At 44.6% G+C, this 24803-nt stretch overlaps 3 protein-coding genes across 5 annotated transcripts; 2 read left to right on the top strand and 1 right to left on the bottom strand.

Moving 5' to 3' along the window:
- Positions 1-1014: 1014 nt before the first annotated feature.
- On the top strand, positions 1015-12998 carry SAC3B (SAC3/GANP/Nin1/mts3/eIF-3 p25 family). Its single transcript, XM_048699071.2, has 17 exons — positions 1015-1503; positions 2317-2445; positions 3405-3599; positions 3794-3997; positions 4491-4619; positions 5550-5714; positions 5944-6162; positions 6252-6463; positions 6586-6686; positions 6797-7012; positions 7130-7357; positions 7426-7517; positions 7605-7698; positions 9546-9638; positions 9715-10676; positions 10754-10868; positions 10977-12998. Exons 1-17 carry the CDS (start codon positions 1130-1132, stop codon positions 12723-12725), a joined length of 5277 nt encoding a protein of 1758 aa, XP_048555028.2. The 5' UTR covers positions 1015-1129; the 3' UTR covers positions 12726-12998.
- A 3124-nt stretch (positions 12999-16122) lies between these two features.
- LOC147984035 (putative disease resistance RPP13-like protein 1) lies at positions 16123-17589 on the top strand. The gene has a single exon (XM_087539670.1). The coding sequence runs from the start codon at positions 16123-16125 to the stop codon at positions 17587-17589; it is 1467 nt and encodes a 488-aa protein (XP_087395796.1).
- A 1856-nt stretch (positions 17590-19445) lies between these two features.
- LOC125535987 (Protein phosphatase 2C family protein) lies at positions 19446-24141 on the bottom strand. 3 transcript variants are annotated; one of them, XM_087543319.1, is made up of 5 exons: positions 23032-24135; positions 20485-20616; positions 20020-20393; positions 19885-19938; positions 19446-19804 (listed from the first exon to the last, which is right to left on the bottom strand). In XM_087543319.1, the coding sequence occupies exons 1-3, from the start codon at positions 23944-23946 to the stop codon at positions 20031-20033; spliced, it is 1410 nt and encodes a 469-aa protein (XP_087399445.1). In that variant the 5' UTR covers positions 23947-24135; the 3' UTR covers positions 19446-19804; positions 19885-19938; positions 20020-20030. The 3 variants fall into 3 exon arrangements, with proteins under 3 accessions (XP_087399445.1, XP_087399444.1, XP_048555026.1); XM_087543318.1 differs by having other exon boundaries at positions 19880-19938; positions 23032-24134; XM_048699069.2 differs by lacking the exons at positions 19446-19804; positions 19885-19938 and having other exon boundaries at positions 20100-20389; positions 23032-24141.
- Between the last annotated feature and the right edge of the window lie 662 nt (positions 24142-24803).

The following is a 24803-nucleotide window of genomic DNA, read 5'->3' as shown; positions in this document are numbered from 1 at the left end:
ACGACACAGCTAGCCCGGCTCAAGCCTGTGCCGGTCGCCGCCCTCCGCGGAGGCCGCACCCTGGTGCCCGCATGGCCGCAGCCGTCCTGCAAGGCCGCAGGCCTCCTCTAAATCCGGCGACGCGCAGGGCCGCAGCCCGCCGCTCCGACTGACGAAAGCCTTCGCCGATGTCCCCGCGTGCCCGACATCGGTCGTCCCCTCCTTCAAATCCGGTGACATGCAAGGCCGCGGCCTAGTGCCCAGCCGACGCCGAAGCCTCCTGCATCTATCGCCGCCGGACTCGCACGCCACCATCCGCCGCTCCGACCGCCGGACGCCTTCGCCGTTGTCCCGACCTGCCCAACGCCGTTAGGATAGTAGGAGTAACTTAGCTAGTAACATAACGCACTTTAAGAAATTTTTACTTATGTGACAAATAGTTAATGAGAAATAGTAACATAATATGTTACTATAACATAGCGTTTTTCAATATAAAATGAGTCTACAAACTAATAAATAAAGCCGTCTATAACACTACTATTATATTACTTTATACTATAAAGATAAAGATAGTAATTTAGACTAATGTTATATGCATGACACTAGTGTAAGTTACTCCCCATTATGACCAGACTAAGAGAGTGGGTGAGGGGTCGAATGGAGAGATGTGGTGATAACTGAGGGAGCTGACGCCTGCGAGTGAAAATGTTCGTTCGATTTTGGCATCGTCCCGAACGACTCCTGGTGATGACGTGGCAAGGGCGATCGTCAAGATGCGTGCGACGGCTACGAGTGCGTTTGGGACGAGGTGTAAAAACGTCGAACGTTCGGGACTTATCAATTCCGTTCGTTAATGCATGAACGGCCAAGATAATCGGCCTTCACAGCTTCACCTCACGAGGAGTGACAGCTGAATACACGATTCCACAGGCACATCTCTACAATTGATTCCACCTCCGGCAGACGGCCCGGCCCCACCTGTCAGTAGCCCTTTTGCCCGCCGAGCCGCTTAACCCAAAAGCTTCGACCCGGCGGCTCCCTCTCCTCCCCTCCCCACCTCCGATCTCTCTGCAATTCAAACCCCACTCCTCCTCCCTCCACGCGCGCCGGCGACGAGCACCCGCCGCCGGCTAGGGTTCCGCGCCCCGCGATGGAGGCATCCGGCTTCGGCCGCGACGCGGGGCCCCTCAACCGCGGCCCGGGCTCCGCGCCCCTCGCCTTCGGCGCCGGCGCGGCCACCGCCCCTTCTCCCGCGGCGCAGCCCGCCCCCGTGCAGTTCCCCTCGGCTCGCCCGGCCGCCCCCTTCGTGCCCCCCTCCTCGCGCTTCCCGAGCGCTCGCCCCCAGCTCTCCGCAGCGGCTCCCATCTCTCGCCCTACTTCTCCCATCCCCATACCGGCACCCTCCGCGCGCCCGGCCGCAGCTGCTCCCGGCGCCTCCGGTCCCGTGAGGTTTCCGAGCCCTCTTCGTGCCGTCGACCCAGGCGCGGCCGCTGCTACCGCTCGCCATCTTCAGTCTCAGCCGAGGTGAGTGCTCCCCACCCCCCACACCCCCAAGTTGCATCTGTGTTGTTTGAGCTTTGCTGTCGAGCTGGCTGGCTAGTGTCGGCTAGGTTTCTGTTCTGTACTTGCTTTGCTGTTGCATCCAAGTAGCTGTAACTGTAAGAACAGGCGTGTAGTAGCTTCAGAATCTGAAGCATAGTGTAGTTGGCGTTGTGCGGATATATTCCACTCGCAGTAGTTTCACATATTCGGTGATTCCATAGAGTATTATTTCCGTTTCCCCATTGGAGATGGCTAAATGCGCATATGAGTTTGTATTTGGTCGTATGCCTGCGACATTTGACTATTAGCGCGTCATAGCAACTCTAGTGATCTAGTTTCTACAATACGGATGGATTGTCCTAAGTTAATCGTTAGAGATCGTGGCATGGCACGAGGCAACCATGTAGCCAATTCGCAAGACTTGGCATGGCACGAAGCAACCATGTACTACCTGTATCAAAATATAAGACATTTTTTGGTTTTGCATAGGGCATAAAAAACATCTTTTATTTTGTTACGAGGGAGTTGCCAATTCACAAGACTTGGCCACACTGGTGACTGTGTACCAAGTGAATGATATTGAGCAGGGTCTAGCACATAAAAAGGAACATCTAAAATTGCATTTTATTCAAGCCAACTCAAAATATCTGATAAGGTGCCTTGCTGCTGGAATGGTAGACTAAGATCTAACTTTTTTGGTGGTTAATCACCTAATCCTAGCCCATCTGGTTGCAGTTTCAAACCTGCGATACCCATGGTACATTATTGATGGATTGTTTTCGTGTTCGCATTCAGAGTAGCTGCACCATCCACAGGCAGGCCCATGCATCCTGGTATTTCCTCAAGGAGCAGGTCCCCGCCGAATCTATCAAATCAGCGTGTGAATGTTCCTCCAGAAAATGATAATGGTATGGGGCAAAGAAGGTAAAACTACTTCATGTTGTATCTCTCGTCAAGCTATCTGAATTCATAATGGACATCCAATATATTCCAGTCAATATCTTTAAAACATTTGTATACATGGCGTGCAGAAAATTTGTACATAAGGGCTTGATACGTAGATATAGGTCACTTAGCGACTGTTCTCCTTTAAGTCGTCCAAATGTTGTAGGTGGGACAATCCGTGTCAGTACAATGCAATCTTCTTCTGAAAGTTGCGCAATGAGCCACTGAGCCAAATATTCATCACTCTCTGCTGAACTCTAGGGTATGTTTGGATGGTGGACAAAGCTCACCCTGCCAATTTTCAGGTCATGACCAAAATTTTGGTCTTTGCTTGGATAGTTGCCAGTACTTTTGAAATGCCAACTTCTCTTTTGCCCACTCTAGTTCATTTTTCTTGCCAATGTTAGCAAACCCATGGGTAAGCAAAAGCTTGACCAAACTTTGGCTAGCCAAATACTCCCTCCGTTCCCTAATATAAGACCTTTTAGCTATTTCAAAATATTGAATACATACATACTAAAATGAGTGTACATACATACTAAAATGTGTCTAGATACATACGACTCAAGAAAAAGCTAAAAGGTCTTATATTAGGGAACAGAGGTAGTATTTGGTAGGGCAGCCTTGGGCTAAAACCAAAGGTACCAATGCTGTTGTTTATACGTTATTTTGCCAGAAGGCCATGGTCAGAGAACTTCTTAAATGAAAAATGGTGCATATCATTATACTAGGATACGCTACATGTTGTGTAGTTGATCTTAGCTGGCATGCTTGACATGTCTTTGTATGGACCACCCTACATGGATTATGGTTGCGTAGGTCTGGAGAGGATTTTGCTGTTGGGTGTGAGTTCAGTTGGGTTTCCCTGGAGCTTGCAACTATAACCTTGTGGGTGCAGCTATCAGGGTTTTTAAATCTAATGTCTCTTCCATCGATAGGTTGGTAAACTATGCAGACCCGTTGTTTGAAAATGAAAGTGCGCAATCTTCAGTGCAAATGAGAATGCAACCTCCAGAGACTGGAAAGACAGCAAGATCACCACCATTAGACATGAGCAGACAGTTTAGACCATCATCAAGCCTTCCAAAATTTCCTCCTACGCAGCGTGCTGAGCCTCATGATCATGTGCAAATGTGAGTTCTTCGATAGAAATTGTCAACTAGTAATTGTTTACTCTAATTGTATTTTAAGTTTTATTAGTGTCTCACTGCAAATTATCTCATAAAAGAGTGTAGTACTGGTTACTTAGCTAATAATTATTATTTCAGTACTAAATGTCACTGGTCGTGCTGTGCTGCTTATCTCCCTGTTTTTACTGATATTTCAGGCCTAATCTATCACCTTCCAAGTTTGGAATCCAGAACCAGTCTCCTTTTCAAGATGCACGTGCTACATTCTCTCCTCTTCTGAATAGCAATTTAGTTCCTGGTAGTGGGAGGCCCCGTCCTGCCTCAGGGACTAGTACATCTTCTTCATCAGTGCTTGGTGGTGCGGCTCAACAAGAGATGAACGATCATATGAGAGAACAAAGGTGCTGTCGGCTAGACTGTCGTAAACTGCCACATAGTTGATCTGAGCACCATTATATTTTTGATTTTTTTGTGTTCATCAGTAGTATGCAGCCTGTACAGTCTTTATTTAAATAGTCTTTGGTGATACTAATTTGAGTCGAGAAAAGGAAAAACTTTTAGATAAAATATTTATTGTGATTGTCTTGCGAGCTGTTCAAGTTTTTTTTACTAGAAATATGCTCAACCTTGTGATGCTGGTAGGTTTGCATGGAGTAACCCCTCTCCCCCTGCTGGGACATTCTTCCTATTCAAAAGAACTTTAGCAATGGATATAACGAACTTCCGCGCTGTAATGCAATACTGCAAATTGAACGTAAATTTGCTTCTGTGATCACATTTATTACCTGGATCACTGTAAAATCATTGGTTAATGCCATCTCTTGTGCTTGTGCTCCTGTTGGTACTTATGCGTTTATGGCTCTGTAATATTTTCTTCCTTTTATCCTTCTGTAGATTCTCAGCTCCACTTCAAAGTCGAACAATGGATCATAGCATTTCAAAAAGGTCTAGGTCACCTACTTTATCCTATCAGGATGTTGATGGTGCTGAAGCTCGTCATGGCACTGGTGCAAATGCTAGAAGGTACTACTATCTACTGATTGCCATTTCTTTATGGCGTGCCTGTTTTCTTCTGTTGCTGCATAAATAATTAAATATACACGTGATCTCCTAACTCCTAAGTGCTTCAACACCCACAACGTATGTATATATAGGTAATCACTGCTACTTTGAATTCGTATAAATATCCTAGACTGGAGAAAAAAAGAAGGGCAGCCCCAGTGCATGTAGCTCCTGCTTGCGCAGGGTCCGACCACTTTGGGTCTATTGTACGCAGCCTTTCCCTACATTTCTGTAAGAGGCTGTTTCCAGGACTTGAACCCGTGACCTCATGGTCACAAGGCAGCAGCTTTACCACTGCGCCAAGGCTCCCCTTCAAATATCCTAGACTGGAGAAAGTTAGATAATCATGATCATCCATTGGAAAATCAATTCAGTATGGAAATGGGTGAAATGCCGGGCATAGTCATTTTTGGGCATGGGTTACCAAACAAAACATGACACACCTGTTATTACGTAACGTGTTCTCTTTACTTGGTCAGTGTGTTACCAAACTGAATCAAGAATACGAACATGGAGACGGTCTTCTCTACACAGTTTTTGGAAAATTTATTTTCCTTGTAGCTTTTAGTCTCGCTAAAGGAATATTAAGCAACTAGTGTTTTATTCGAGCTCTTAAAATGTGGAAACCCTCAATAGTATGCACTAACCTTTCATGCTAATCCTTTTTTTTTCTCTTCATTTTTAGTGACTTCTTTTTTTGAAATGTGAGCTGTGAAATTCTTCTTTACTATTTGTCTACTAACCTTTTTCGGTTTTCGGTTTAGGGTTTGGTTCCTGTGAGCGCTAATTCTAAAGCCTGAAATCTGGCATTTAAAATGAGTAGTTGCATTAGTGATGTATTGTGGACTTGTGGCTAATGCATAAAGCATTTTCCTGCTGCTTCCTTTACAGACTGATAAACTATGCGGATACCTTGGTTGATGATGTAAGTATTGAAACTTCAAAAAGGATGAGGGCACCTTCAGATATTAGAGACAACATTAGGCCGGCACCTGCAGGTTTTGGCAGCAGTAATGTTGCAGCCCAGAATCTTCGTTCACAGGCTGATATCCAGAGGTAAATCCTTCGAGTTTATTTTGCTGTATGTCAGTTTTACTTATTAGTTTTGATAAAAGATGCAATAATGACTAAAATAAATAAATTATGACCAGTAAGAGCACAATCTAACACATCTACCATATTTATGCCTAGGAGCGGTAGTTAGTAAACGAATTGATCTGTTACTGTGCTTGCTTATCTTTTACTTTATGTCATTTAGCAGTTGACTTTGTTGCTATTATTACAGGTCTGAAGCATCCCTTCTCAAGGTTGGAAGTCAAATAAAATCTCGCATTGGTGATGTGCGTTCACCACTGTATCAGCAGTTCCGTCCTTCAGATACTTATTCAAAAGAATATAGTACACCTACATTTTCTCCACCAAAGCCTTCGATTCTCAATTCTAGGAGCGTGACCCCTCCTTTGGATGACGGTGACGACTTTATCCCTTCAACTGAACTTGAGAGGTGCTTATGCCAGCTTCATAATGTGGCAAACCCTTTTTTCCATCAAATATACTGTTTGTTGTTATTGACTCATGTAACATTTGCTGTAGAGAAAAACAGGCAAAAGCCAAGCGTTTGGCTCGTTTCAATGTTGAACTAAGCAGGCCAGTGGAAAATATCAATGATCTCGCAAAAGCGGACAAACAGAAACAAGCCTCTTCAATGGGAAAAGTTCCAGTCAGATCAAATGATAGTACTATGGCTGACATGGACCCCCCAGAGTTAGCCGCAATTCTTGGGCTTTGTTCCTATATGTGCCCAGGTGATTCCTGCACTAGATCATATCACTTGTTTTTGCGCAATGTTATTTTGGTCATTCTCAACTCTTCAATGTATTTTCTTAACCATGCTACTTACAAACATGTATTCATGCTTTGTTTCTAGAGCCTGAAAGGGCGGAGCGCGAGAGAAAGGGAGATCTTGATAGGTACGAGAGGTTAGGTGGAGACAGAAACCAAACCACCGAGCTTCTTGCTGTTAAAAAGGTATATAATGTTTACCTTATCACCTGCCAGTATGACAGGATTCTATCTGAATTTATCTCTCATCACCAGTAACAGGAAGCATGATGGAAGTTATTATCTAATTGATACAGTATACTAGGACTGCTGAGAGAGATGCAGAGTTGATCAGGCCTCTGCCAGTTCTGCAGAAGACCATGTCATACCTTCTTAGTTTGCTGGATCACACATATGATGATAGTTTCTTGGGCTTATACAACTTCTTGTGGGATAGGATGCGAGCGATAAGAATGGATCTTAGAATGCAACATTTCTTCAATCAAGAGGCTATTTCTATGCTCGAGCAAATGGTAATTCCAATTTTTTATTATTTTTCCCACTGTCCGTAAATTCTTTTTTCTTTGGGTAAGCTTATTTCCCAGTAAGTTTCATCGTGAACTTTTCTTTTCTTTTCTTTTCTTGACCAGATAAGGCTCCACATTGTAGCAATGCACGAGTTATGTGAGTACAGCAAAGGAGAAGGTTTTTCAGAGGGTTTTGATGCACACCTCAACATTGAACAGATGAACAAAACATCAGTTGAGCTATTTCAAATGTATGAAGACCATAGGAGAAATGGTGTGCTCTTCTCAACAGAACAGGAGTTCCGGGGTTATTATGCACTGCTCAAGTTAGACAAGCATCCTGGTTACAAGGTGAGGTGAATTGAGTGGGTCTTGTTGTTTTCTGCTGTTTTGCTGACTTCTGTGTACATCTGAATCAGGTTGAACCTTCTGAGTTATCTCTGGACCTTGCTAAGATGTCTCGTGAAATTAGAGGCAGCCCAGACGTCTTGTTTGCAAGAGAAGTTGCAAGGTAGTCATACCTTATGGCATAATTTGAATTCTTGGGTCTTTACTAACTTTGATTTGACTTAACACCAACTTTTGTCATGCAATTCAGAGCATGCAGAATGGGAAACTACATTGCTTTCTTCCGGCTTGCAAGGAAAGCAACATATTTGCAGGCTTGCTTGATGCATGCTCACTTCGCGAAGGTAGAATAGTTTGTCGATGAAAGGCTGTTCATTTTTGTACCATATCTTTTTACTGAAATTATTTGTTCAAATATGCACATACTTCTAGTTCTCTATTGTGCATCTATACTGGCAAGTAACCTTGTAATAATAAAACGTGTTACCAGAATTCAGAACTGACAGTTTCTCATTGTAATTAGTAGGACCTGCTGTTGTTTTTCACAAGACAAAAGGTGCTTGGTAGCACAATAAAATTCTTAACTTTTGTCATGTTTCCATTGTACTGTAAGCTGATTCAGCCCTAGCTAGCTAGAGGAAGTAGTGGGATCTATCAACCCTTCAAATTTTTGAAACGACCATTGTACTTGACTACTTGTTACAGTTTACATATACGTCTATATAGTGTATGAAAATGTGACAGTAATAATTGATCGCACAGGGTAAAAATTATGGATCCGCCACTATCTGGCATTGACGAGTTCTCCCTGGCCAGTATTGTACTCCCTCCATATCAAAATATAAGACGTTTTGGTAGGTTAGTTTAGCCTACAAAAACGTCTTATATTTTTATACGGAGGGAGTACAATACTGGCCAGGTAGTACTTCTTTACATTTATAATACGTTCTGTATTAGTTAAAGTATTCTTATGTTTTGACAAGTCACTAACCAAAATTTCTGGAAACAATGGTTGATGTGAACATTAGTTCATGGCACTGCTGCCATAGAGAGTAGAGCCAAGCAGTATGACTTAAAGCCCAAAGGGAATGAAGCCAATATGGTATTAGAAGGAGATAGAATGACATAAATTTGGATGAGAGAACTAGACGGGTTCAGAGTTAGCAAATGGAGGTGTGCATGATTCATTTCTTGCTTGATCTGAAAGATTATCAATTTATCATGTTGCTACTTAACCTCACCCTTAATACTTGAGACTCTTTCTTGTAAACGAATTGAACTCTTATCTCTACCTCTTCCCTAACTATCCTCCATGCTACTGATGCATCATCCGTTCCTGCTAAATGATAAACTACGCATGCTGGACTTAATATCTTTAACATCGAGCTTTTCTAAATCCTACAGTAATAAACTACCATCTCACTTTAATCTCTACTTCGTTGTCTGTACTCTCAAACATTAGTATGGCCATTGTTTTGTCCCAGCCGTTTTCTCGGCGCTGTCAATCAAAGCCATGCTGTATGTGTGGTGAGATCACAATGGACAGGTCAGGATGTCCTCATGTTGCTGCTGTCTGGTGCACGTTCGCCGTGCCGTGGGCAGTTTCCACGACATCTGGCCATGCTAAGGGCTGCTCCTCATCACCATCAACTGTCGTTGGAGTCTTGCTGATATCACGCGAAATGCAACACTGGCATTGAGCCCTTGGCTTGCTGAGGTCACCAAGGATTTCAATGTAGCCGCCTGGCCAACATCCTGTAGGTCGATGACTACCTGCTTTTACAGGAAGGGTGTAATGACATGAACCTCAGAGGACGTCATTGCATTTTGTTCAGAACTTCAGATCAACCAAGACAGAATTAAGTCTCTCACACCTAATGTCGTCTAGTGTGAGTTTTAGTCTACCTCCCATACCATGATCCTCTTCAAGTTATGGTGCAACACTGGTAGACCTGTTCCGTCCCTTTAGGAATTGTGGATATGCCTGTTTGACCATAGACCACAATTCTGCTCCTATACTGTATTAGGGCCACTTATCAGATATACTTTGTTGTTCTGTGCACAGGAAATTGTTTTAATAGTATTATCTTTCACTATTTTCTACCTCTGGTGTACTCCCAGGTTCCATGTAGTAGGCTAATTGTTTGTCAGTTCACACTTTTGTAAAGCTTAACACATTTCTTCTACCCAGGTAAGAAGGCAAGCTCTGGCTTCATTGCACAGTGGTCTGCAGATTGGCCAAGGCATCCCTATTTCACATGTCGTGGAGTGGCTTGCAATGGAGGTAAGTGTTCTCTTATTCAAACAGTAAATTATTCATTATGGAAAAATTGATATCATCTTGTGTCTTTCTTTTTCAGGATGAGGACATTGAAAGTCTCTTAGAATACCATGGTTTTGGATCGAAGCAGTATGAAGGACCGTACCTAGTGAAAGAAGGGTCTTTTCTTAACAGTGAGAGCGATTTTCCATCTGGTTGTTCTGAACTTGTGCACTCGAAGAAATCACAGAGAATAGTCGATGATGTATCTTCTGGTCCAGTTTGTGCTCCCACTGGTCAAAAAGCGACTGTTGCACCATATTCTGTCGGGTTTCCTTCCCCAGCTAGCAAAAGAGAGCCGGTTCTGCCACGGTCTGCCCTTGTGATTCCTGTTAGTGCGAAACAAGAGTTTGGCCCATCGTTTTCTGGACCTGTTTCTCCCACTTCTAGCGGACAGATTACCTCGCCGTATTCGTTTTCTCCAAAAGCTGGCAATAAACAGTTCAATTCAACATATTCAAGTCCTATTTCCCCAACTGGTAGCAGAAAGGGAAGTGTTCCAGTTATTCTTAGCACTTCTCCGCGTGCTACCAAGCACGCACTCTCGCACACAGGATGGATGGATGGCCAGAGAGTAGCTTCACCGAAAGCAAAAGGCAAGATCACGATGACTGATGATTTCATAATATCTGAAGACCAGAATGGTGATTTTGTGGACTTCTCGAGAGAACAAATGGAGATACCGCAGTCAGAAGCCTACACTCAACATGTTGATGCTTTGGTGGCAACCATAGTCTCACATCCTCTAGCAGATGGTGTATCCTCAGATTACACCCATATGCATGAAGAGGAAGATGAGCTCAGGGCACATGGCTCTGGCAGTGATACAGATTTGGATGATGAAAGTCCATCATATCATCAAGTCAATCTAATAGAACGTGTGTCTCCAAAGGTTCTGACTGGAGATGACCAAAATAATAATGAAACAACATATGACTCGTTACCAATTGTTGTGTCTCCAAAGAAAACAATTTCAGATGAAAGGCTAAAGTTTATACTGAGGTTGGTTTTGTTATCCTTGATCTATGTCACTATAATTCTTTAATGTACCAAACCTTTGTCTTACTGTGATCATACAGGAAATGGAGGCAGCGTGCTGTGGATCAGAGATCTCTGAGAGAGCAGAAAAATGCCCTTGCTATTGCAGCATTGAATTCTCTGTCACTTGGACCACCAGTTCACCAAACTGCAGTGGTAAGTCTACCATAGACATGTTCTATTTATTTCAAGGCTTGGTGTTTTCTGCAATTTATTTTGATGACTTGTATGTCCATGATAAATGATCGCTTTTCTACAATGAAGGTGCCAAAGCATGCAGTCCACGAGCTAGATATTGGCCATGCCTTTAAAGAAAGATACACACGGCAACAAAGATCTTGGTCACGACTAAATATCTCAGAATTGGCTGGTCCTATTTTAACTGAAAGGAAACCTGATGCTAGGTGCATCTGCTGGAAGATGCTAGTACTTGTCCCACCAGGTGCCATGAAATCTCAGAGCAACAATGTTGCCTCGAGATGGTTACTCAAAAAGCTCATGGGTTCTGGAAATGAAGATAATGGATTGCTTCTTACTTCAGCAGATCTCTCGATTTGGAGAACGTGGCTCAGTTCTCCGAGTGTATGCTGCCTATCTGTTGTCAGGGTCAGTGACCAACAAGTTATTGGTAACGAAATTGCTGACAGCACAAACTGTATAGTATTTGTGGTATCTGAAAGCATTCCGTGGGAAATGCAGAAGGCACGATTTAGCAGTCTGTTAGCCTCCATACCTCCTCAATCTTGTCTCCCTCTTCTGATTTTAAGTGGTGACACATATAATGAAGGGTATGATTATGCGTCACAAAATGTCATTGATAAGCTTGGCGTCAGCGGTCTGAGTGAAGGAAAGATTGCTTCATCCTTGGTTGTTTTTCTAGCTGGAAGCTGCACTGAAGGTTATATCAATGGCTTCTTTGAGGATGACAAGCTGCGAGAAGGTTTAAAGTGGATGGCAAACAGTTTTCCTCTACAGCCTGATGTCATCCTCGTGAAGACACATGAGTTACTTCTGAATTACTTGAACCCATCACTTGAGCTACTTAACAAGCGTGTTGCGCCTGAAGTTGGTCCTGAGCATTGCATCTCAGTATTCAACAACGCTGTCAGCCAGCTTGGAGAAGAAATTTTAGCTGCAGCATACAGAAGTCCTAATCAGTGGCCAGCTCTTGAGATTGATCTTCTGGAGAGATCGAGCAGCGAGAGGATGTTCACAGAAATGTTCTTACCTAGCATTGGATGGTCATCGCCGTCAAGAATCCAGCCGCTGGTAGAAACCGTAAAGAGTTTGCAGCTTCCAGGGTTCAGTGACGACTTGTCTTGGCTAAAACAAGGATCTTACATGGGCAGGCAGATCCAAGATCAGAAGCTATATCTTGAGGAGTGCTTGACGAGATATCTGACCCAGTCGGCTCAGTTGTTAAATGGAGCCCAGGCGGTTGCTGAGGCAAAGATTATGGTGCAGAAAGGTGTTGATCTTGAGCTCCGTGACTCGAATCACTATCTTGTGCCGAACTGGGTTACTATCTTCCGGCGGATCTACAACTGGAGGTTAGCGAGGCTTTCTACCGGAGATTTCTCAGAAGCTTATGTCCTGAGTCAGCGTCTTTACCAGCCCCCTGCAACACAGCATGGGCTCACTGCCAACAGCGATACTATAGGCGAAGCGCCCATTTTGGAGGACCATGACATGATGCCTGCTGTGCCATCTGGTCTCTCGCTAGACGAGATCATTGAGGTCAGTTGTGACCTTGATTCTGACAGTCCACCACTGAGACCTCCATCACCTCCGCTGCCGACCCCAGCATGCGACGAACCTCAGGCACTGGCACACATTGATGGTGAGGTAAACCCAATGCATGGAGCTACCTATGACGACACGCACGACGCACCGAGAAGAGTAGAGCTAAGAGATTTGGTTCCACTCAAATGGGACGATGAGCTTGCCAAGCTAGAACAGCAGTGCGCCAAGCTGCAGTCCAAGATTGATGAGAAGCTCTTCATATACTTCTGAGCTGCCGAGCCTTTGAAAGGTCGTGACGCTTGGTGTAACTTGTAACATTGGATATCATTGAGTGATAGAACATTGTTTTGTTAGGTCGTGTCATTATTCGATGAGAATGTCATGGTGTTGTAGACATATATAGCTCAGATATCCAGTGGATACGTTTGTTGTATCTCTAGCTGTTAGCTTTCCCAGTAGTTCAGTTCAGAAATCTCTTACTACCTCCAGTTTCAATCGACTGGTGCTATATAAGCTACTACAACGAATTTCAGTTGGACTCGACTACTACCTCCAATTCCAAGCCATCGTTTGGACATGGAAACGTGCTTCCAAAATGTTTTTATGGTTTTACGAATGTTACCAGTACAATACTCTTCGCCTATAAGATGTTTTTTTTAATACCTTGAAAATGCAAAAATAAATTCTTGATTTTTTTTTGCAAGAATTCATTTATAATAAACACTCTTATCAATAGCAAAAATGGGGTTTAGGTAGTTAGGTATTGTGTAAGAAAGGCTGATCCAAATCTATTGCTGCAGCTACCCATTCAATGTAGAAGAATTAAAATTTTAGACTCTTTCATAATATAAAAATATAAAACTTCTCGGCTTTTACCCATTTTTAATTTTTTTTTGGAATTTCTGATTGTTAAGAATTTTATGACCAATCATCACTTTGTATGTGTGGTTTATGAGGCATAAAATTGGTGTCTTCAGATTCACGTGTAAAACTACATACTGGTTGCAATTTTGTACCGCAAAATCTGCAGATTACCCGAAAGTGCCCTTCTAATCCAGAGTTTAATGTTCCTGCTACCACAGACGTTGCTTAGTCTTCTACCAGAGCAATAGGAATGCTTTTTTTTCCACAGAAATTTACAAGCATGTACTCTCTCCGTCTCAGAATTCTTGTCTTAGATTTGTCTAAATAAAGATGTATGATACATCTTTATTTAGACAAATCTAAGAGGAGAATTTTGGGACAGAGGGAGTACAACATCCAACAATGCTTGGTACAAAAACAAAATCAAATTATTTTGATTTTAAGTATTTTTTTATTTTACTTTCGTAGGTGTCCATTTAAGCTTGGGAGCAGAAACTCCATGCCCCATATTACCGAGTTTTTTGCTTGTATTCACTTTTACTCCATTTTGAGTCTTACACAGTTCAATTTTCGTGCGAGCAGCACATTTTTTTGTGAGCAGGCCGGCAAGCAGCGTAGCAACGAGGGTTTTCTCTGTGCGACCAGCCCAGATGTGTTGCAGTTTTAATTTCTTCTCTTTTACGTCAATATGGGCTTTCCCCTATTCTTTTTGTTGGCCAAGCGTGGAGTATACGAGGGGAGGCTAGAATAAGCATTTGTTTGTTATTTTTCACATTTATTTTTTTCTCCCCTAAAAACATTTATTTTTTTCTTGTTTTATTTTTTATTTTCCTTTTTCTTTATTTTCTTATTTTACTCTTTTCCTCTTTTATGTGGAAAAAATATATATACAAACTGATTTTGTTGTTTCTCAACTTAGTTGAGAAGTATAGTTGTGTCTCAATCATCTGTCAGATGTTTATCAAATACTTCGATTCAGGCGCCTGAGAAGGTGCTGTCGTGTCTTTTATTCATCGTGTGGGACGACAGGGGATGTCTCGTCGTTTTTTTTTTGTTGTTGTTGGCAGGCCTCTAGAGTTATTGGGATTGACTGTGAGCTCGTACCGCTTGCTGCTTCGGCCTGCGAGGTTGTTTCTCGTCTTCCTTGATCTTCCCCAGTGCAACTGGTTTTTAAACCAAGGACGAGGAGGAGGTCCTCGCTGACCTCACGAGCAATGCCGGCAGTGGTGAAGATGAGACCGAGCTTGGACATATGTAGAGGACTAGAAGCAGGCGAGCTCTTGTTGTCAGCTGTTACAATCTTAGAGGTGGTAACTAATTAAGCCCGGCATCCTCATTCTGTTTCCTTTACAATCTCCCTCGCTCTCTTGCTAATCTGCTGTAATAGTACAGTACTAGGTTTGGCTTCCGAGATTTGGATACGACTCGTTCATTTTCGTGTCGTTGGGTACTTTCCACGGACTATCTGCTCCATTTTTGGGCCGCAAATGATGAAGCGCTTTTGGTCAAAACAATTTCGTGTAGGAACACAACTCCTAGTTTCAAGCAGGATATAAATCCATCCTGTCAATCGGATGAAAGTCCAGAGCACAAGCTCAACGTACAGATATTATTTTGGAACCATTGCACATATATTTGAACCAACTCCTTTTTTTTACAAGTTTACCACTATTGAAGGAAACCTAACTTCCTTGATGGTAAACACGAACAGACACCCTAGGTAGTGTAGTATCTAGGTAACCTGCATACTGATTGCACCAGACCAGATCACATAAGTGGATTAGCACCAGAGTCCAGAGTTATTACACTTTTGTTTACTCTCTGCCTGACTCGTCTTTTGCTAGAAGGGCAACCGGTGATGATAAAACTGACACTCCAAGGCGGACGTGAAGATGCAGGCGATGGTGATGACTTGCAAGTCGCACCTGGCCAGTAGCTTGTTTGCAAGATTTTCGGGTACAATGCCCTCTGGAAGATCACTACTAAAGTATGGAGTAGTGATTATTCTCATCACTGACCAAGATAAAACTGTATATACCATTTCCTTGCCAATGAGTAGCGCCATGCTCTCATTAGAGAAGTTCATCTGGAAAAGCTCAAACAGTTTCCACCGTCAAACTTTGCTCGAGTAGAGAACATGCACTGGAGGCCGTGGAAAATGTAAAAGGAGTCCAACAAAAGAAAAAAATACAAAAATAATTAACACGTACACATTGCTTTTTTTTCAGAAAAGGAGAATCACCCCGGGTTTTAAAATGAGAGAGATTTTCACTTCCCGCCTTCTGTACCAACTAGGAATGCATACAACCATTTTAATATGAGTATCAAGATAAACATGGTCCTCGGAATTTTTAAATGAGTATCAAGATATTTTTTGATGAGGGGTTTCATTACACACCAAACTTAATCTCAATAAACGGGGAAAAACCCTTGTGCATACCCAACCAATGAGCCAAGCCTCTATAACAACATTAATTTGGATATGTGCATATTAAAAATACAAGTCAATGTTTTCATGTCGCTTGGGCAGTTGGCTAGTCATTCTCACATGTTTTTACTAGGAGTCCAACTTGTGTATTACATGGGGTGTAGTAGACCAAAATACAGAAAAGGTACATGTATAGTTTATAAGGATACATGTTAGCAGCCGTGTGTCACCCACCCTTGAACTCGTCGCAGTCAATTGGAGACTTTTCTACTGTTTGATGAATCTCTGTAAGACTTGGCAGAGGTTTAGTTAAATTGTCCACACTCCACAGAGGCCGGCCAGCAGCTTCCCTCATTGATCGAGTTCTTGCTTGCCATGGAGGCTGCTATATCTGTAGTCGCAGGTGAACTAGTGAGTCGTTTCATCTCCTTGCTGATGAACAAGTACCACTTCTCCTTTAGCCATGCACAGTCAAAGAAGAAGATGGTGGAGAGATTGCAGAACCTCCTTATGAGAGTCAGCATGATCATCGAGGAAGCAGATGCGCGGTACATAACAAATTCTGGAATGTTGTCACACCTCAAGATACTCTCAGAGGCCATGTACAAAGGATACCGCGTGCTGGACACCTTGAGGTACCAAAACCTCCAAGACAGTGCAGGCATTGACGAGGTTAGCATCAGCGACTCATCTAGCAGCAGCTTGTACTTATTCATTCCTGTCAAGCGTTCTAGAAGAAAAGCCGAGAAGGATGACAAGGCCATGCGGCTTGAGTCAGATGGTGCCTTGCAAAGCTTAGAAATTGTTGTTGCTAACATGGCAGAATTTGTAGTGCTTCTGGGTGGATGCGAGCACATGTCTCGTAGGCCATATGATGTTTATCTTTACACCAACAACTTCATGTTCAGCAGACATGCTGAAAAACAAAGGCTCTTGAGCTTCTTGTTGGAGCACAACAACCCTCCTGGTGATCATGCGCCGGCAGTTCTTCCGATCATAGGTGGTTTTGGAGTTGGGAAGAAAACATTGGTTGCTCATGCGTGTGGCGACGAAAGGGTTCGGTCACGCTTCTCTATTCTGCACTTGAATGGAGACAAATTCTTGACAATACTTGACCATGGAAGGACCATGTCTGGGACGATGTTGGTAGTTATTGAGTTTGCTTCTGATGTAGGTGACGATGATTGGAAAAAGTTTCACTTGTTTCTCGTAAGAATGAGCAGAGGAAGCAAGATCATCATCATAAGTAAACTTAAAAGATTAGCCCGGTTTGGATCGGTGCAGCCTATTTTCGTAAGTGTTTTGTCTTACGACGAGTTGAGGTACCTTTTCAACACACTGGCATTCGGGAGCGTAAACCCCGCAGAACATCCACGACTAGTAAAATTAGCGGATGAGTTTGCCAAGGAGTTGCACGGTAAGCAAGGGTCAGTTGTCGCAATAAATACATTCGCATACGCGTTGAGAATGAACCTCAGTGTTCAGTTTTGGCGTTGCTCATTTGACAAGGGGGTAAGATATGTTAAAAGAAACCTATCCATACATGGTGTGCAGTCAAGTATGCTTATAGAACAAGGCCATCCAGTGGACATCACGGACTTCGCTTTGCATCCACTTACCATGACAAGTAATGTTCCAATCAAGGAGGAATCACCAAGTGTGACATTGGTGGAACTTCTGGCAGATCCTAGTGCTACACCGGAAGGAGACATCAGTCTAGTTGCATGGCAATCAAGGATACCCCCTTATAAATCATTTGTTCATTTTGTTACAAGTCATGCTCAGGTTACACATGAAGGTGGTGCCTTGCCAGGGAGGAAGCGACGAGGAGTGCTGATCTAATTTTGCTTCAGAACTCTGTAATGTAACTCCAGTTGTATTTTTTTTAAAACATGACAAATGGTTGCGTTCATGTGGCTATGGAGTTAAACGGATGTGTTCATGTATGCCACTGAACTAAATGTCTATCACTGGCTATATTCGTATATTTTATCAGATTCAACAATGCAGTTGCTCTTCTTAGAGAACCAACAACATCATGAGCTAAGTTGTCCGAATCTTGCAGAGAGACAACGGGGGAGAACACGAGCGTATCCGAGCTCGAGCTCAACTCAGCACTTTCGCAACATCATATAGGCCAAGTTCTTTTGCCAGAATCTGGGGATTCTCCCAGAATCCGACCCCTATCCAGCTTCTTTCAGAATTTTTGAACCCCATTTATTTTACAATCCTATCTAATTAGACCCTACCTAGATAGGATTGTAAAACAAATGAGGCTCAAAGATTCTGGGAGAAGCTGGATAGGGATCGGATTCTGGGAGAATCCTGAGATTATGGCAAAAAAACTAGGCTATAACCTGTCATCCAGTGGACATACCGGCAGTTGCACACCAGACTTTGATTTGCATCCACTCAGCATGCCTAGCATATTACTATAGTCGGTACCGTGTTGAAACTTGGAATACGCGCTTGTAATCGTCCAGCCAAAAATTTTGGAATCTCGATATAATATTTATTATGTTTGATGCTTTATACTTCTTCCGTCCGAAAAAGCTTATCCCAAACTTGTTTCTCAACTAGATATATCTGGCACTAACTTGGTGCTAGATACATCCAACCTTTTTGGGACCGAGGGAGTGCTTAGTTACTTATGGTGAACTTTTATAAGATCTGATGCTTTTCGCCAAAAAGAAAGTCCAGCCAAAATTGTTTTTTTAGAACCGCCAACATTGCTATTGTGAAGAGGATGAAGCCCCCTGTGTTGTGTGGAACCCGGCCCAGCGCCTTGCAAAATTTCTGAAACGGGAACGGGTTTGAGCTCAGACTACCGAGGAATCGGTCTGGAAGAACTCGGGGAGCACCACGTTTCCGCCGGCGAGGCGCCCGCGCGCGCGAGCCTCGCAGTCGACCGCCTCCCCTCCATCCATCCCTCCGCCAACTCCGCGTCGGCGACCACACCATGCCTCCACACGAGGCGCGGCGTGCTGGGCGGCGGCGCGGGTCAGCTGTGGCGTGGGCCAGGGCCGCAGGCAGGAGGAGCCAGCTCGTGGCTGCCGCCATGGCTGGGCTTGGGGAAGGAGATTGTGGGATTCATCGCCGGTGGCGCGCTGACGGCTGGTGGTTCCCAGCAGAAACAGAAACAGTTTGCTTCCCGCTAATAACTCATCGCTAGGTCCCACACGTCGAATGGACAACTGAGAAAATTAGAATTACTGCATATGTATATATACTTCTGGAAAATCTACAGGTTCAGTGACCGTCGTCAACCGGACCAACGAGATGGTATTGCTACTGTTTCTGTTGGCTGCTGTATTATTTGATGACGGACCAACAACATTCTTTTTGGGTTTTATTACACCTGCATAAGTATTCTTATTAAGAAACTTTTTGACAGACAATTATACTTTGTACATGCATGCATAATGTGATTAGGTTCATGTTTAACAATACTCCCTACGTAAAGAAATATAAGATCATTTAGATCACCAAGGGAGTACTAGCTATTGCTTGCAATTTTAAATAACAAAAACAACATATTAGTGAGTTATTTAAAATTTTGCGACCATTTTGAAACACAATAATATGACTTGCCAAATTAAGAGTTTTTAGGAGCATACAAGGCATTTTGGTGGAATATAAAGGTAAGGAGTCTCTTTCAGTAAGCCCTGAGCATTTCTCACTATCCTACTCACAAAGACTGAAAGACCACTTCCTTCCCATCCGATTAAGAATAAGCGGCAATTATTCGTTGCGGTATCACACTGCACCGCAGCTCATACCATATGACTGCAGGTCTGCAAGCATCAACTTAACATGATGTGATAAATAACAAATACAAATTCTTCAGATACTTGACTCCATTTCCAGTTAACGCTTGGCGGCGTCCAATGCCACAAGCTCAAGCCCATCAATCCTTATGTTAAACGACCCTGTTTGGGTCAGAATCCTTTTCATTGTCAGTCAGCAGGTGCTCTAAGAAAACACGAGCAACTTGCAACCGGCGCAGAACAAACATTGCCAGCCTGCATCACACCCACTGTTCGGGAAGTCAGGCCCCCTGTAAAAATGTCAAAAGCTTTCTAATAAAATCGGTCCAGAAATACGACGAAAAGAAACTTGATTAGGGCGAGACCTTACGGGGGATGACGACGGGTGTGCTGCCACTCCTGTTGTGAGATTTAAGCTAGAGGACTGCAATGAAAAAGAGTGAACTGATATGAGATTGTTTGCGTTTACACCATTCCCCAGTTAGAAGGAGACTGGTGACATTACCTCATGCATGGTCAGCAGGAGACTGCCCGCTCTAGCTTGTTACCACCTTGACTAGGATGCCAAGCTTCCACTGGTTCGGATAAAGGAATGTCGATCTGGGTCGACCTGGAAGCTTCCGATGCTTTACCTCCTTCCAGTAAAGGGTGTGTAGGCGAAGGAGCAACGCATGAGAGGCGTCGTTCCGATGGAGAGCCAGAGGAGGATGGCCGCCGCAGTTCAGCAGTAGCCACTGCGTTCAGGTGACTTGCTTCTGACGGTACAAATACAGGTAACTCCGACGGTACAAATACATGCAGCTCTGGCTGTACCGTGTGCAATGCTATCGGCGCCCCGGTGCTGCTGGAGTTCTCTTTGTCACTCCCTGCAGGACCTGACTGAGTAAATTTTGGAAAGACAATGAATTTCTGCAAAGCCACCAACAATTGCGGTATTATGCCTACATAATCAAAAGGTATGTGCACGTACATTTTGAGCATCCCGGATATGCACGATGATTATTGTTATATCATCTGTCCTGTTTTCGTGCTCTAGCCATAGTTTGTATGACTCTGCAGCGATTGCTGCGCAAGCATCTCGAGGGTCTTGATGCATAGCCACCTGTAGCAATTGAGACAAATGTTATAGCATTTCGGACATGGAGGCAGAGAACACCAAAGGCATACCAGAGCAAGCAAAACCACATACATTATTACATGAGATTGATACTAAAGGACTTCAAATGGTGCATGATATGGCATAGAGAGTAGAGACCACCATCTAAAATATATATCTAAAATAAAACTGTCATAGTTTGATCACACCAAAATGGTGGATCGCACATGGGTGCACTTCATGGAGATGCATACACAAGGAGGGCATCATGCGCAGGAAAGATGAAAGAACTTGGAAGAACATAAAGGCTGTTACCAGCCTGGTTTCCTAAGAGCACTAGTTAGGGAAGTGGTGGAAAGGAAAAGAGAGGGTTTACAGGGGACCATCCCATTAAGAACTCCAGACCATGTTAATCAGAACAGAATTGACAACATGCAAGCACATCACTAGCGATTCAGCAATCAGCAGTCAATTCTGAAGTGACTTGTCAGTTCCAAGACCAATAAAATGGCCAATATCTTTTTCTTCATCGGCAGTACAACAGGAAAGTAGTATAATAAATCATGAACCTTCAGTCCATTTTCTCACGTTCTTTTTGCTGGACACATTTCGGATTAGTCAATTCACCAATACAGCTCAGATGCTGGTCCACTATTCATCTATTACTCAGTAAAGGTACATCCACTTATGCAGAACTTTATCTAGAGTGGTGGCTTTCGTAATGGCAACATCAATCAACCTCAAATTCCTGACCATTTCATAATCATTACACCAACCTACACGTCCAGCTTTTTGAATGAGTAGCTTTTTAGTACACACAAGAATGGAGTAAAAATGCGATATGCAGGACCATTTGCATTTGTTTCCTGGATATAAAAGTTGACCCCACGAGTTATTTTTAATTCCTTGTACCCACTGAACTATACATCTTTACTAGATTCCCAACAACTCAATACTACCGCTCATAACCTTAAATAGCAATATAGCTCCACGATAATCGGTAAAGGGCTGAAATAATTCTGCACTCTGCTTGACTGTCAATATTCTCATACATGAATGTTTTAGGTATCCCCGTTTCCATTACTGGCTCACCAACATATTATAAGCACATCCACTTCTCAACACATTCCGCTGAATTTATCACTAAATATTATCTTATCTTTGTTTTTATGATTATGCTTATCTTCTCTAACTACAGGTTTGATGCTTAACATCGCATGCCCTACTCTTCAACCTAACAAGTTAATAATAATCTCATCAGAGATGTCACTATACTTATAAAGCAAATAATTTCATACTTTCGTTGGACAGAGCAAGTCAAGGTCAACATCGAATTGGGCTTCAATATCATCATAGGCCAGACAGACTTGATCAAGCCTATAAACTCATAAGTGGAGTATATAAGAATATTTACTGGGTGGGTTGCCATCAAACATGTTTGGACCTAAAATGACACTTAAAGAGCAACTCCAACTATCCCCTGTTTTAGGGGGTTTGAGCAAAAAACTCATTCCAACCCTACCAAACTCACCTCCCCCCTAAGGCCTTGTTCGGTTTGGCAGGGTTTGAAGAGGTTTGAGAGGGATTGGAGGGGATTAAATCCCTTGCAAGTCAAAATCCTTCTCAAACCTCCCCAATCTCCTTCAATCCCTGTGGCAAGGGGATTAACCGAACATGGCCTAATGGGATTTTGGGAGAAATCCAGGGGAGATGGTTTGGGTTGCTTTACATGTTATTAGCTCATTAAAGGTAGTAGTGGACATGTCAAGAAACTGGTAGCTAGTTATAATATGAAGAAAAGAAAAACAATGAAGCGATAATTTTCTACAGCTCCGATGTGCTACTAATAAGCATGCATGCTACCGATGAAACTGGAATGCATGGAAGCCAGATATTCGTGCGTGCTACTGAAGGAATGGGAATTCACGGTAAGCCAGTTGGTTCACTATTATTGGCTACTTTCCAATCCAAAGCTTTACGTCAAGGCTCTAGGTTAATCGAACAAATCAACAAATATGAGTAACTGGTGTTGTGATTGAAAGTCGTTCCTAATTACCAATTTACTACTGTACTTGCTACCTACATTCACCACACTAGAAGTTGGTTCACTATCATTGGCTACTTCCAAGATGGCAAGATCCAAAGCTTTACATCAAGGCTCTAGTTAATCAGACACAGATCAACAAATATGAGTAACTGGTGTTGTGACTGAAAGTCATTCAAGCAAAATGCACCCTGCTTATTACCAATTTACTACTAGTACTTGCTAACCAGATTCACCACACTAGAAGTTCACAGGCACACCCTACGAATTTCTTTCAAGAATACTGTATGCGGTAGGTAAAACACCAACTTCCAAATGGATCAGCTCAGCAAAGGCAAAGGAGCAAGGAAATTTGAGAAGGGGGAGAAAATCATCACCATGTCGACGACTTCCTGGCTGGAGAGGAACTCGAAGACGCCATCGCTTGCGACGACGAAGAAGAGGTGGGCCGGGGTGATCTCCACGGTCTTCACCTCAGGGTCGGCGATGACCCCGACGCCCTCGGCGGCGAGGTCGCCGAGGCTGCGCGTGAAGGCCGTGCCCGGGTAGAGGCCGTCGCGGGCCCAGACGCGAGGCGGGTCCCCCTCGTCGGCGAGCCAGCCCTCGGCGTCCGGGTCGCGCACGCCCTCCACCTGCTCGACCGACATGACCCGCGCGCCGCAGGCCTTGACGCGCGCGCGCTCGTCGGCGCGGAACGGCGTCTGGTCCCACGACAGCTCCTCGGCGGCGACGCGGCCGTCGCGCCAGACCCCGGCGACCGCGCGCGAGTCCCCGACGTTGGCCACGTGGAGCGCGCCGCCGGCCACGAGCGCGGCCACGGCCGTGGTCCCGCTCATGGAGTCGTCGACGGCCGGCGCCGCGTGCATCTCCTCGTTGACCCCAATCATCGCCGCCCGGAACGCGCCCGCGGGGTCCGTCGCGAGGAGACTCCCGCCGGCGCCGGCGCCGTCGTCCTCGGCCGCGAGGAGGAGGAGGCGCGGGAGCGCGTCGCGCGCGAACCCGGAGCAGGCGGCCCCGCAGGCGCCGTGGCCGTCGAAGACGGCGAAGAGGTGGAGATCGGGGTCGCCCGCGAAGCGCGTGGCCACCAGGTACGCGTCCTGCGTCTCCCGGCCCGGGGAGTCCGGGTAGAGGCCGTCGACCGTCAGCGTGGCGTACTCCAGCGCCAGGCCGGCCCCCGGCACCGCGGCGCGGCCGAGGGTGGAACCGCCGCGGCCGCCCGGCACGCCGCCGCCTTCCCGCCGCCCCCCGCCGTCGCCCCGCGGCAGGCAGCACTTGCCGTGCGCGCACCCCATGGACTGCGTGCGCGTGGGGGCTAGGGTTTGGGGGTCCGGGTGCGTGACGGACGGAGTGGGGGGTGGGAGTTTGGGAAATTGAATGGGAGGGGAAGGAGGAAGGAAGGGAGGTTGGGTGGAATGGAATGGAATGGAATTGAATGATTCAAACGTGACTCCACAGTCCACACCGCGGCCACGGGAGTGTAGAAAAGTGGCGGTGGCCGGCGCAAATATTCTGGGGGTTTTTCCTGTTGCCCGTAGGCCAGACTGCAAAAGGGAAGGGTGAGAGTGAGGCTTGTGCCACCTGGCGGCTTGTGTATCTTTGAGATTTTGTATAAATCAGCACCATACACTTGGCTTGCAGGAGTAAATGCGGTCGAAAATGGATTAGCTATGTGGCATTCTAAGAGCAACTCCAAAAACAGCTCCGTTAGCAAAGCGAGTTGTGGCTGGATGGTCAGAAGGGCAGTGATATCCCCAGCCACTGGGGATTAAGCTCTAGACTTGACACGGGTGCTCACATTTTTCTGGATTTATTCCAGAACTTTCAGCGATGTGCGCTCAGTGGGAGGAGACGTTCCAGTCGACTACGAAGGCGTCTATGACGACTTCGTCAATCTCAAGATGATGTGCCGTCTCAGTCTCTCGAAGGTGCTAAGAGGGATAGGGTGTGCGTGCGTGCGTTTGCAGGGCTGAGTGTATCTGAAATGTATGAGCGTCAGCGTCTGTATTGTGTTAAAAAAATAGCTCCCTTAAAAAACTTCCCATAAAACTAGCTACGAGAAGACCCTAAAATTTAGGGGAAGTTGCCTGAGAACTATTTTTGACAGTTCTCGTAAACTTCTTCCCCTCAATTCATTTTTATTTAACTTTTA

This window comes from Triticum urartu, chromosome 2A, assembly GCF_056163025.1.
Source record: "Triticum urartu cultivar PI428250 chromosome 2A, HENAU_Tu73, whole genome shotgun sequence".
Taxonomy (NCBI): Eukaryota; Viridiplantae; Streptophyta; class Magnoliopsida; order Poales; family Poaceae; genus Triticum; species Triticum urartu.
This window is presented reverse-complemented; position numbering and strand designations above follow the sequence as displayed.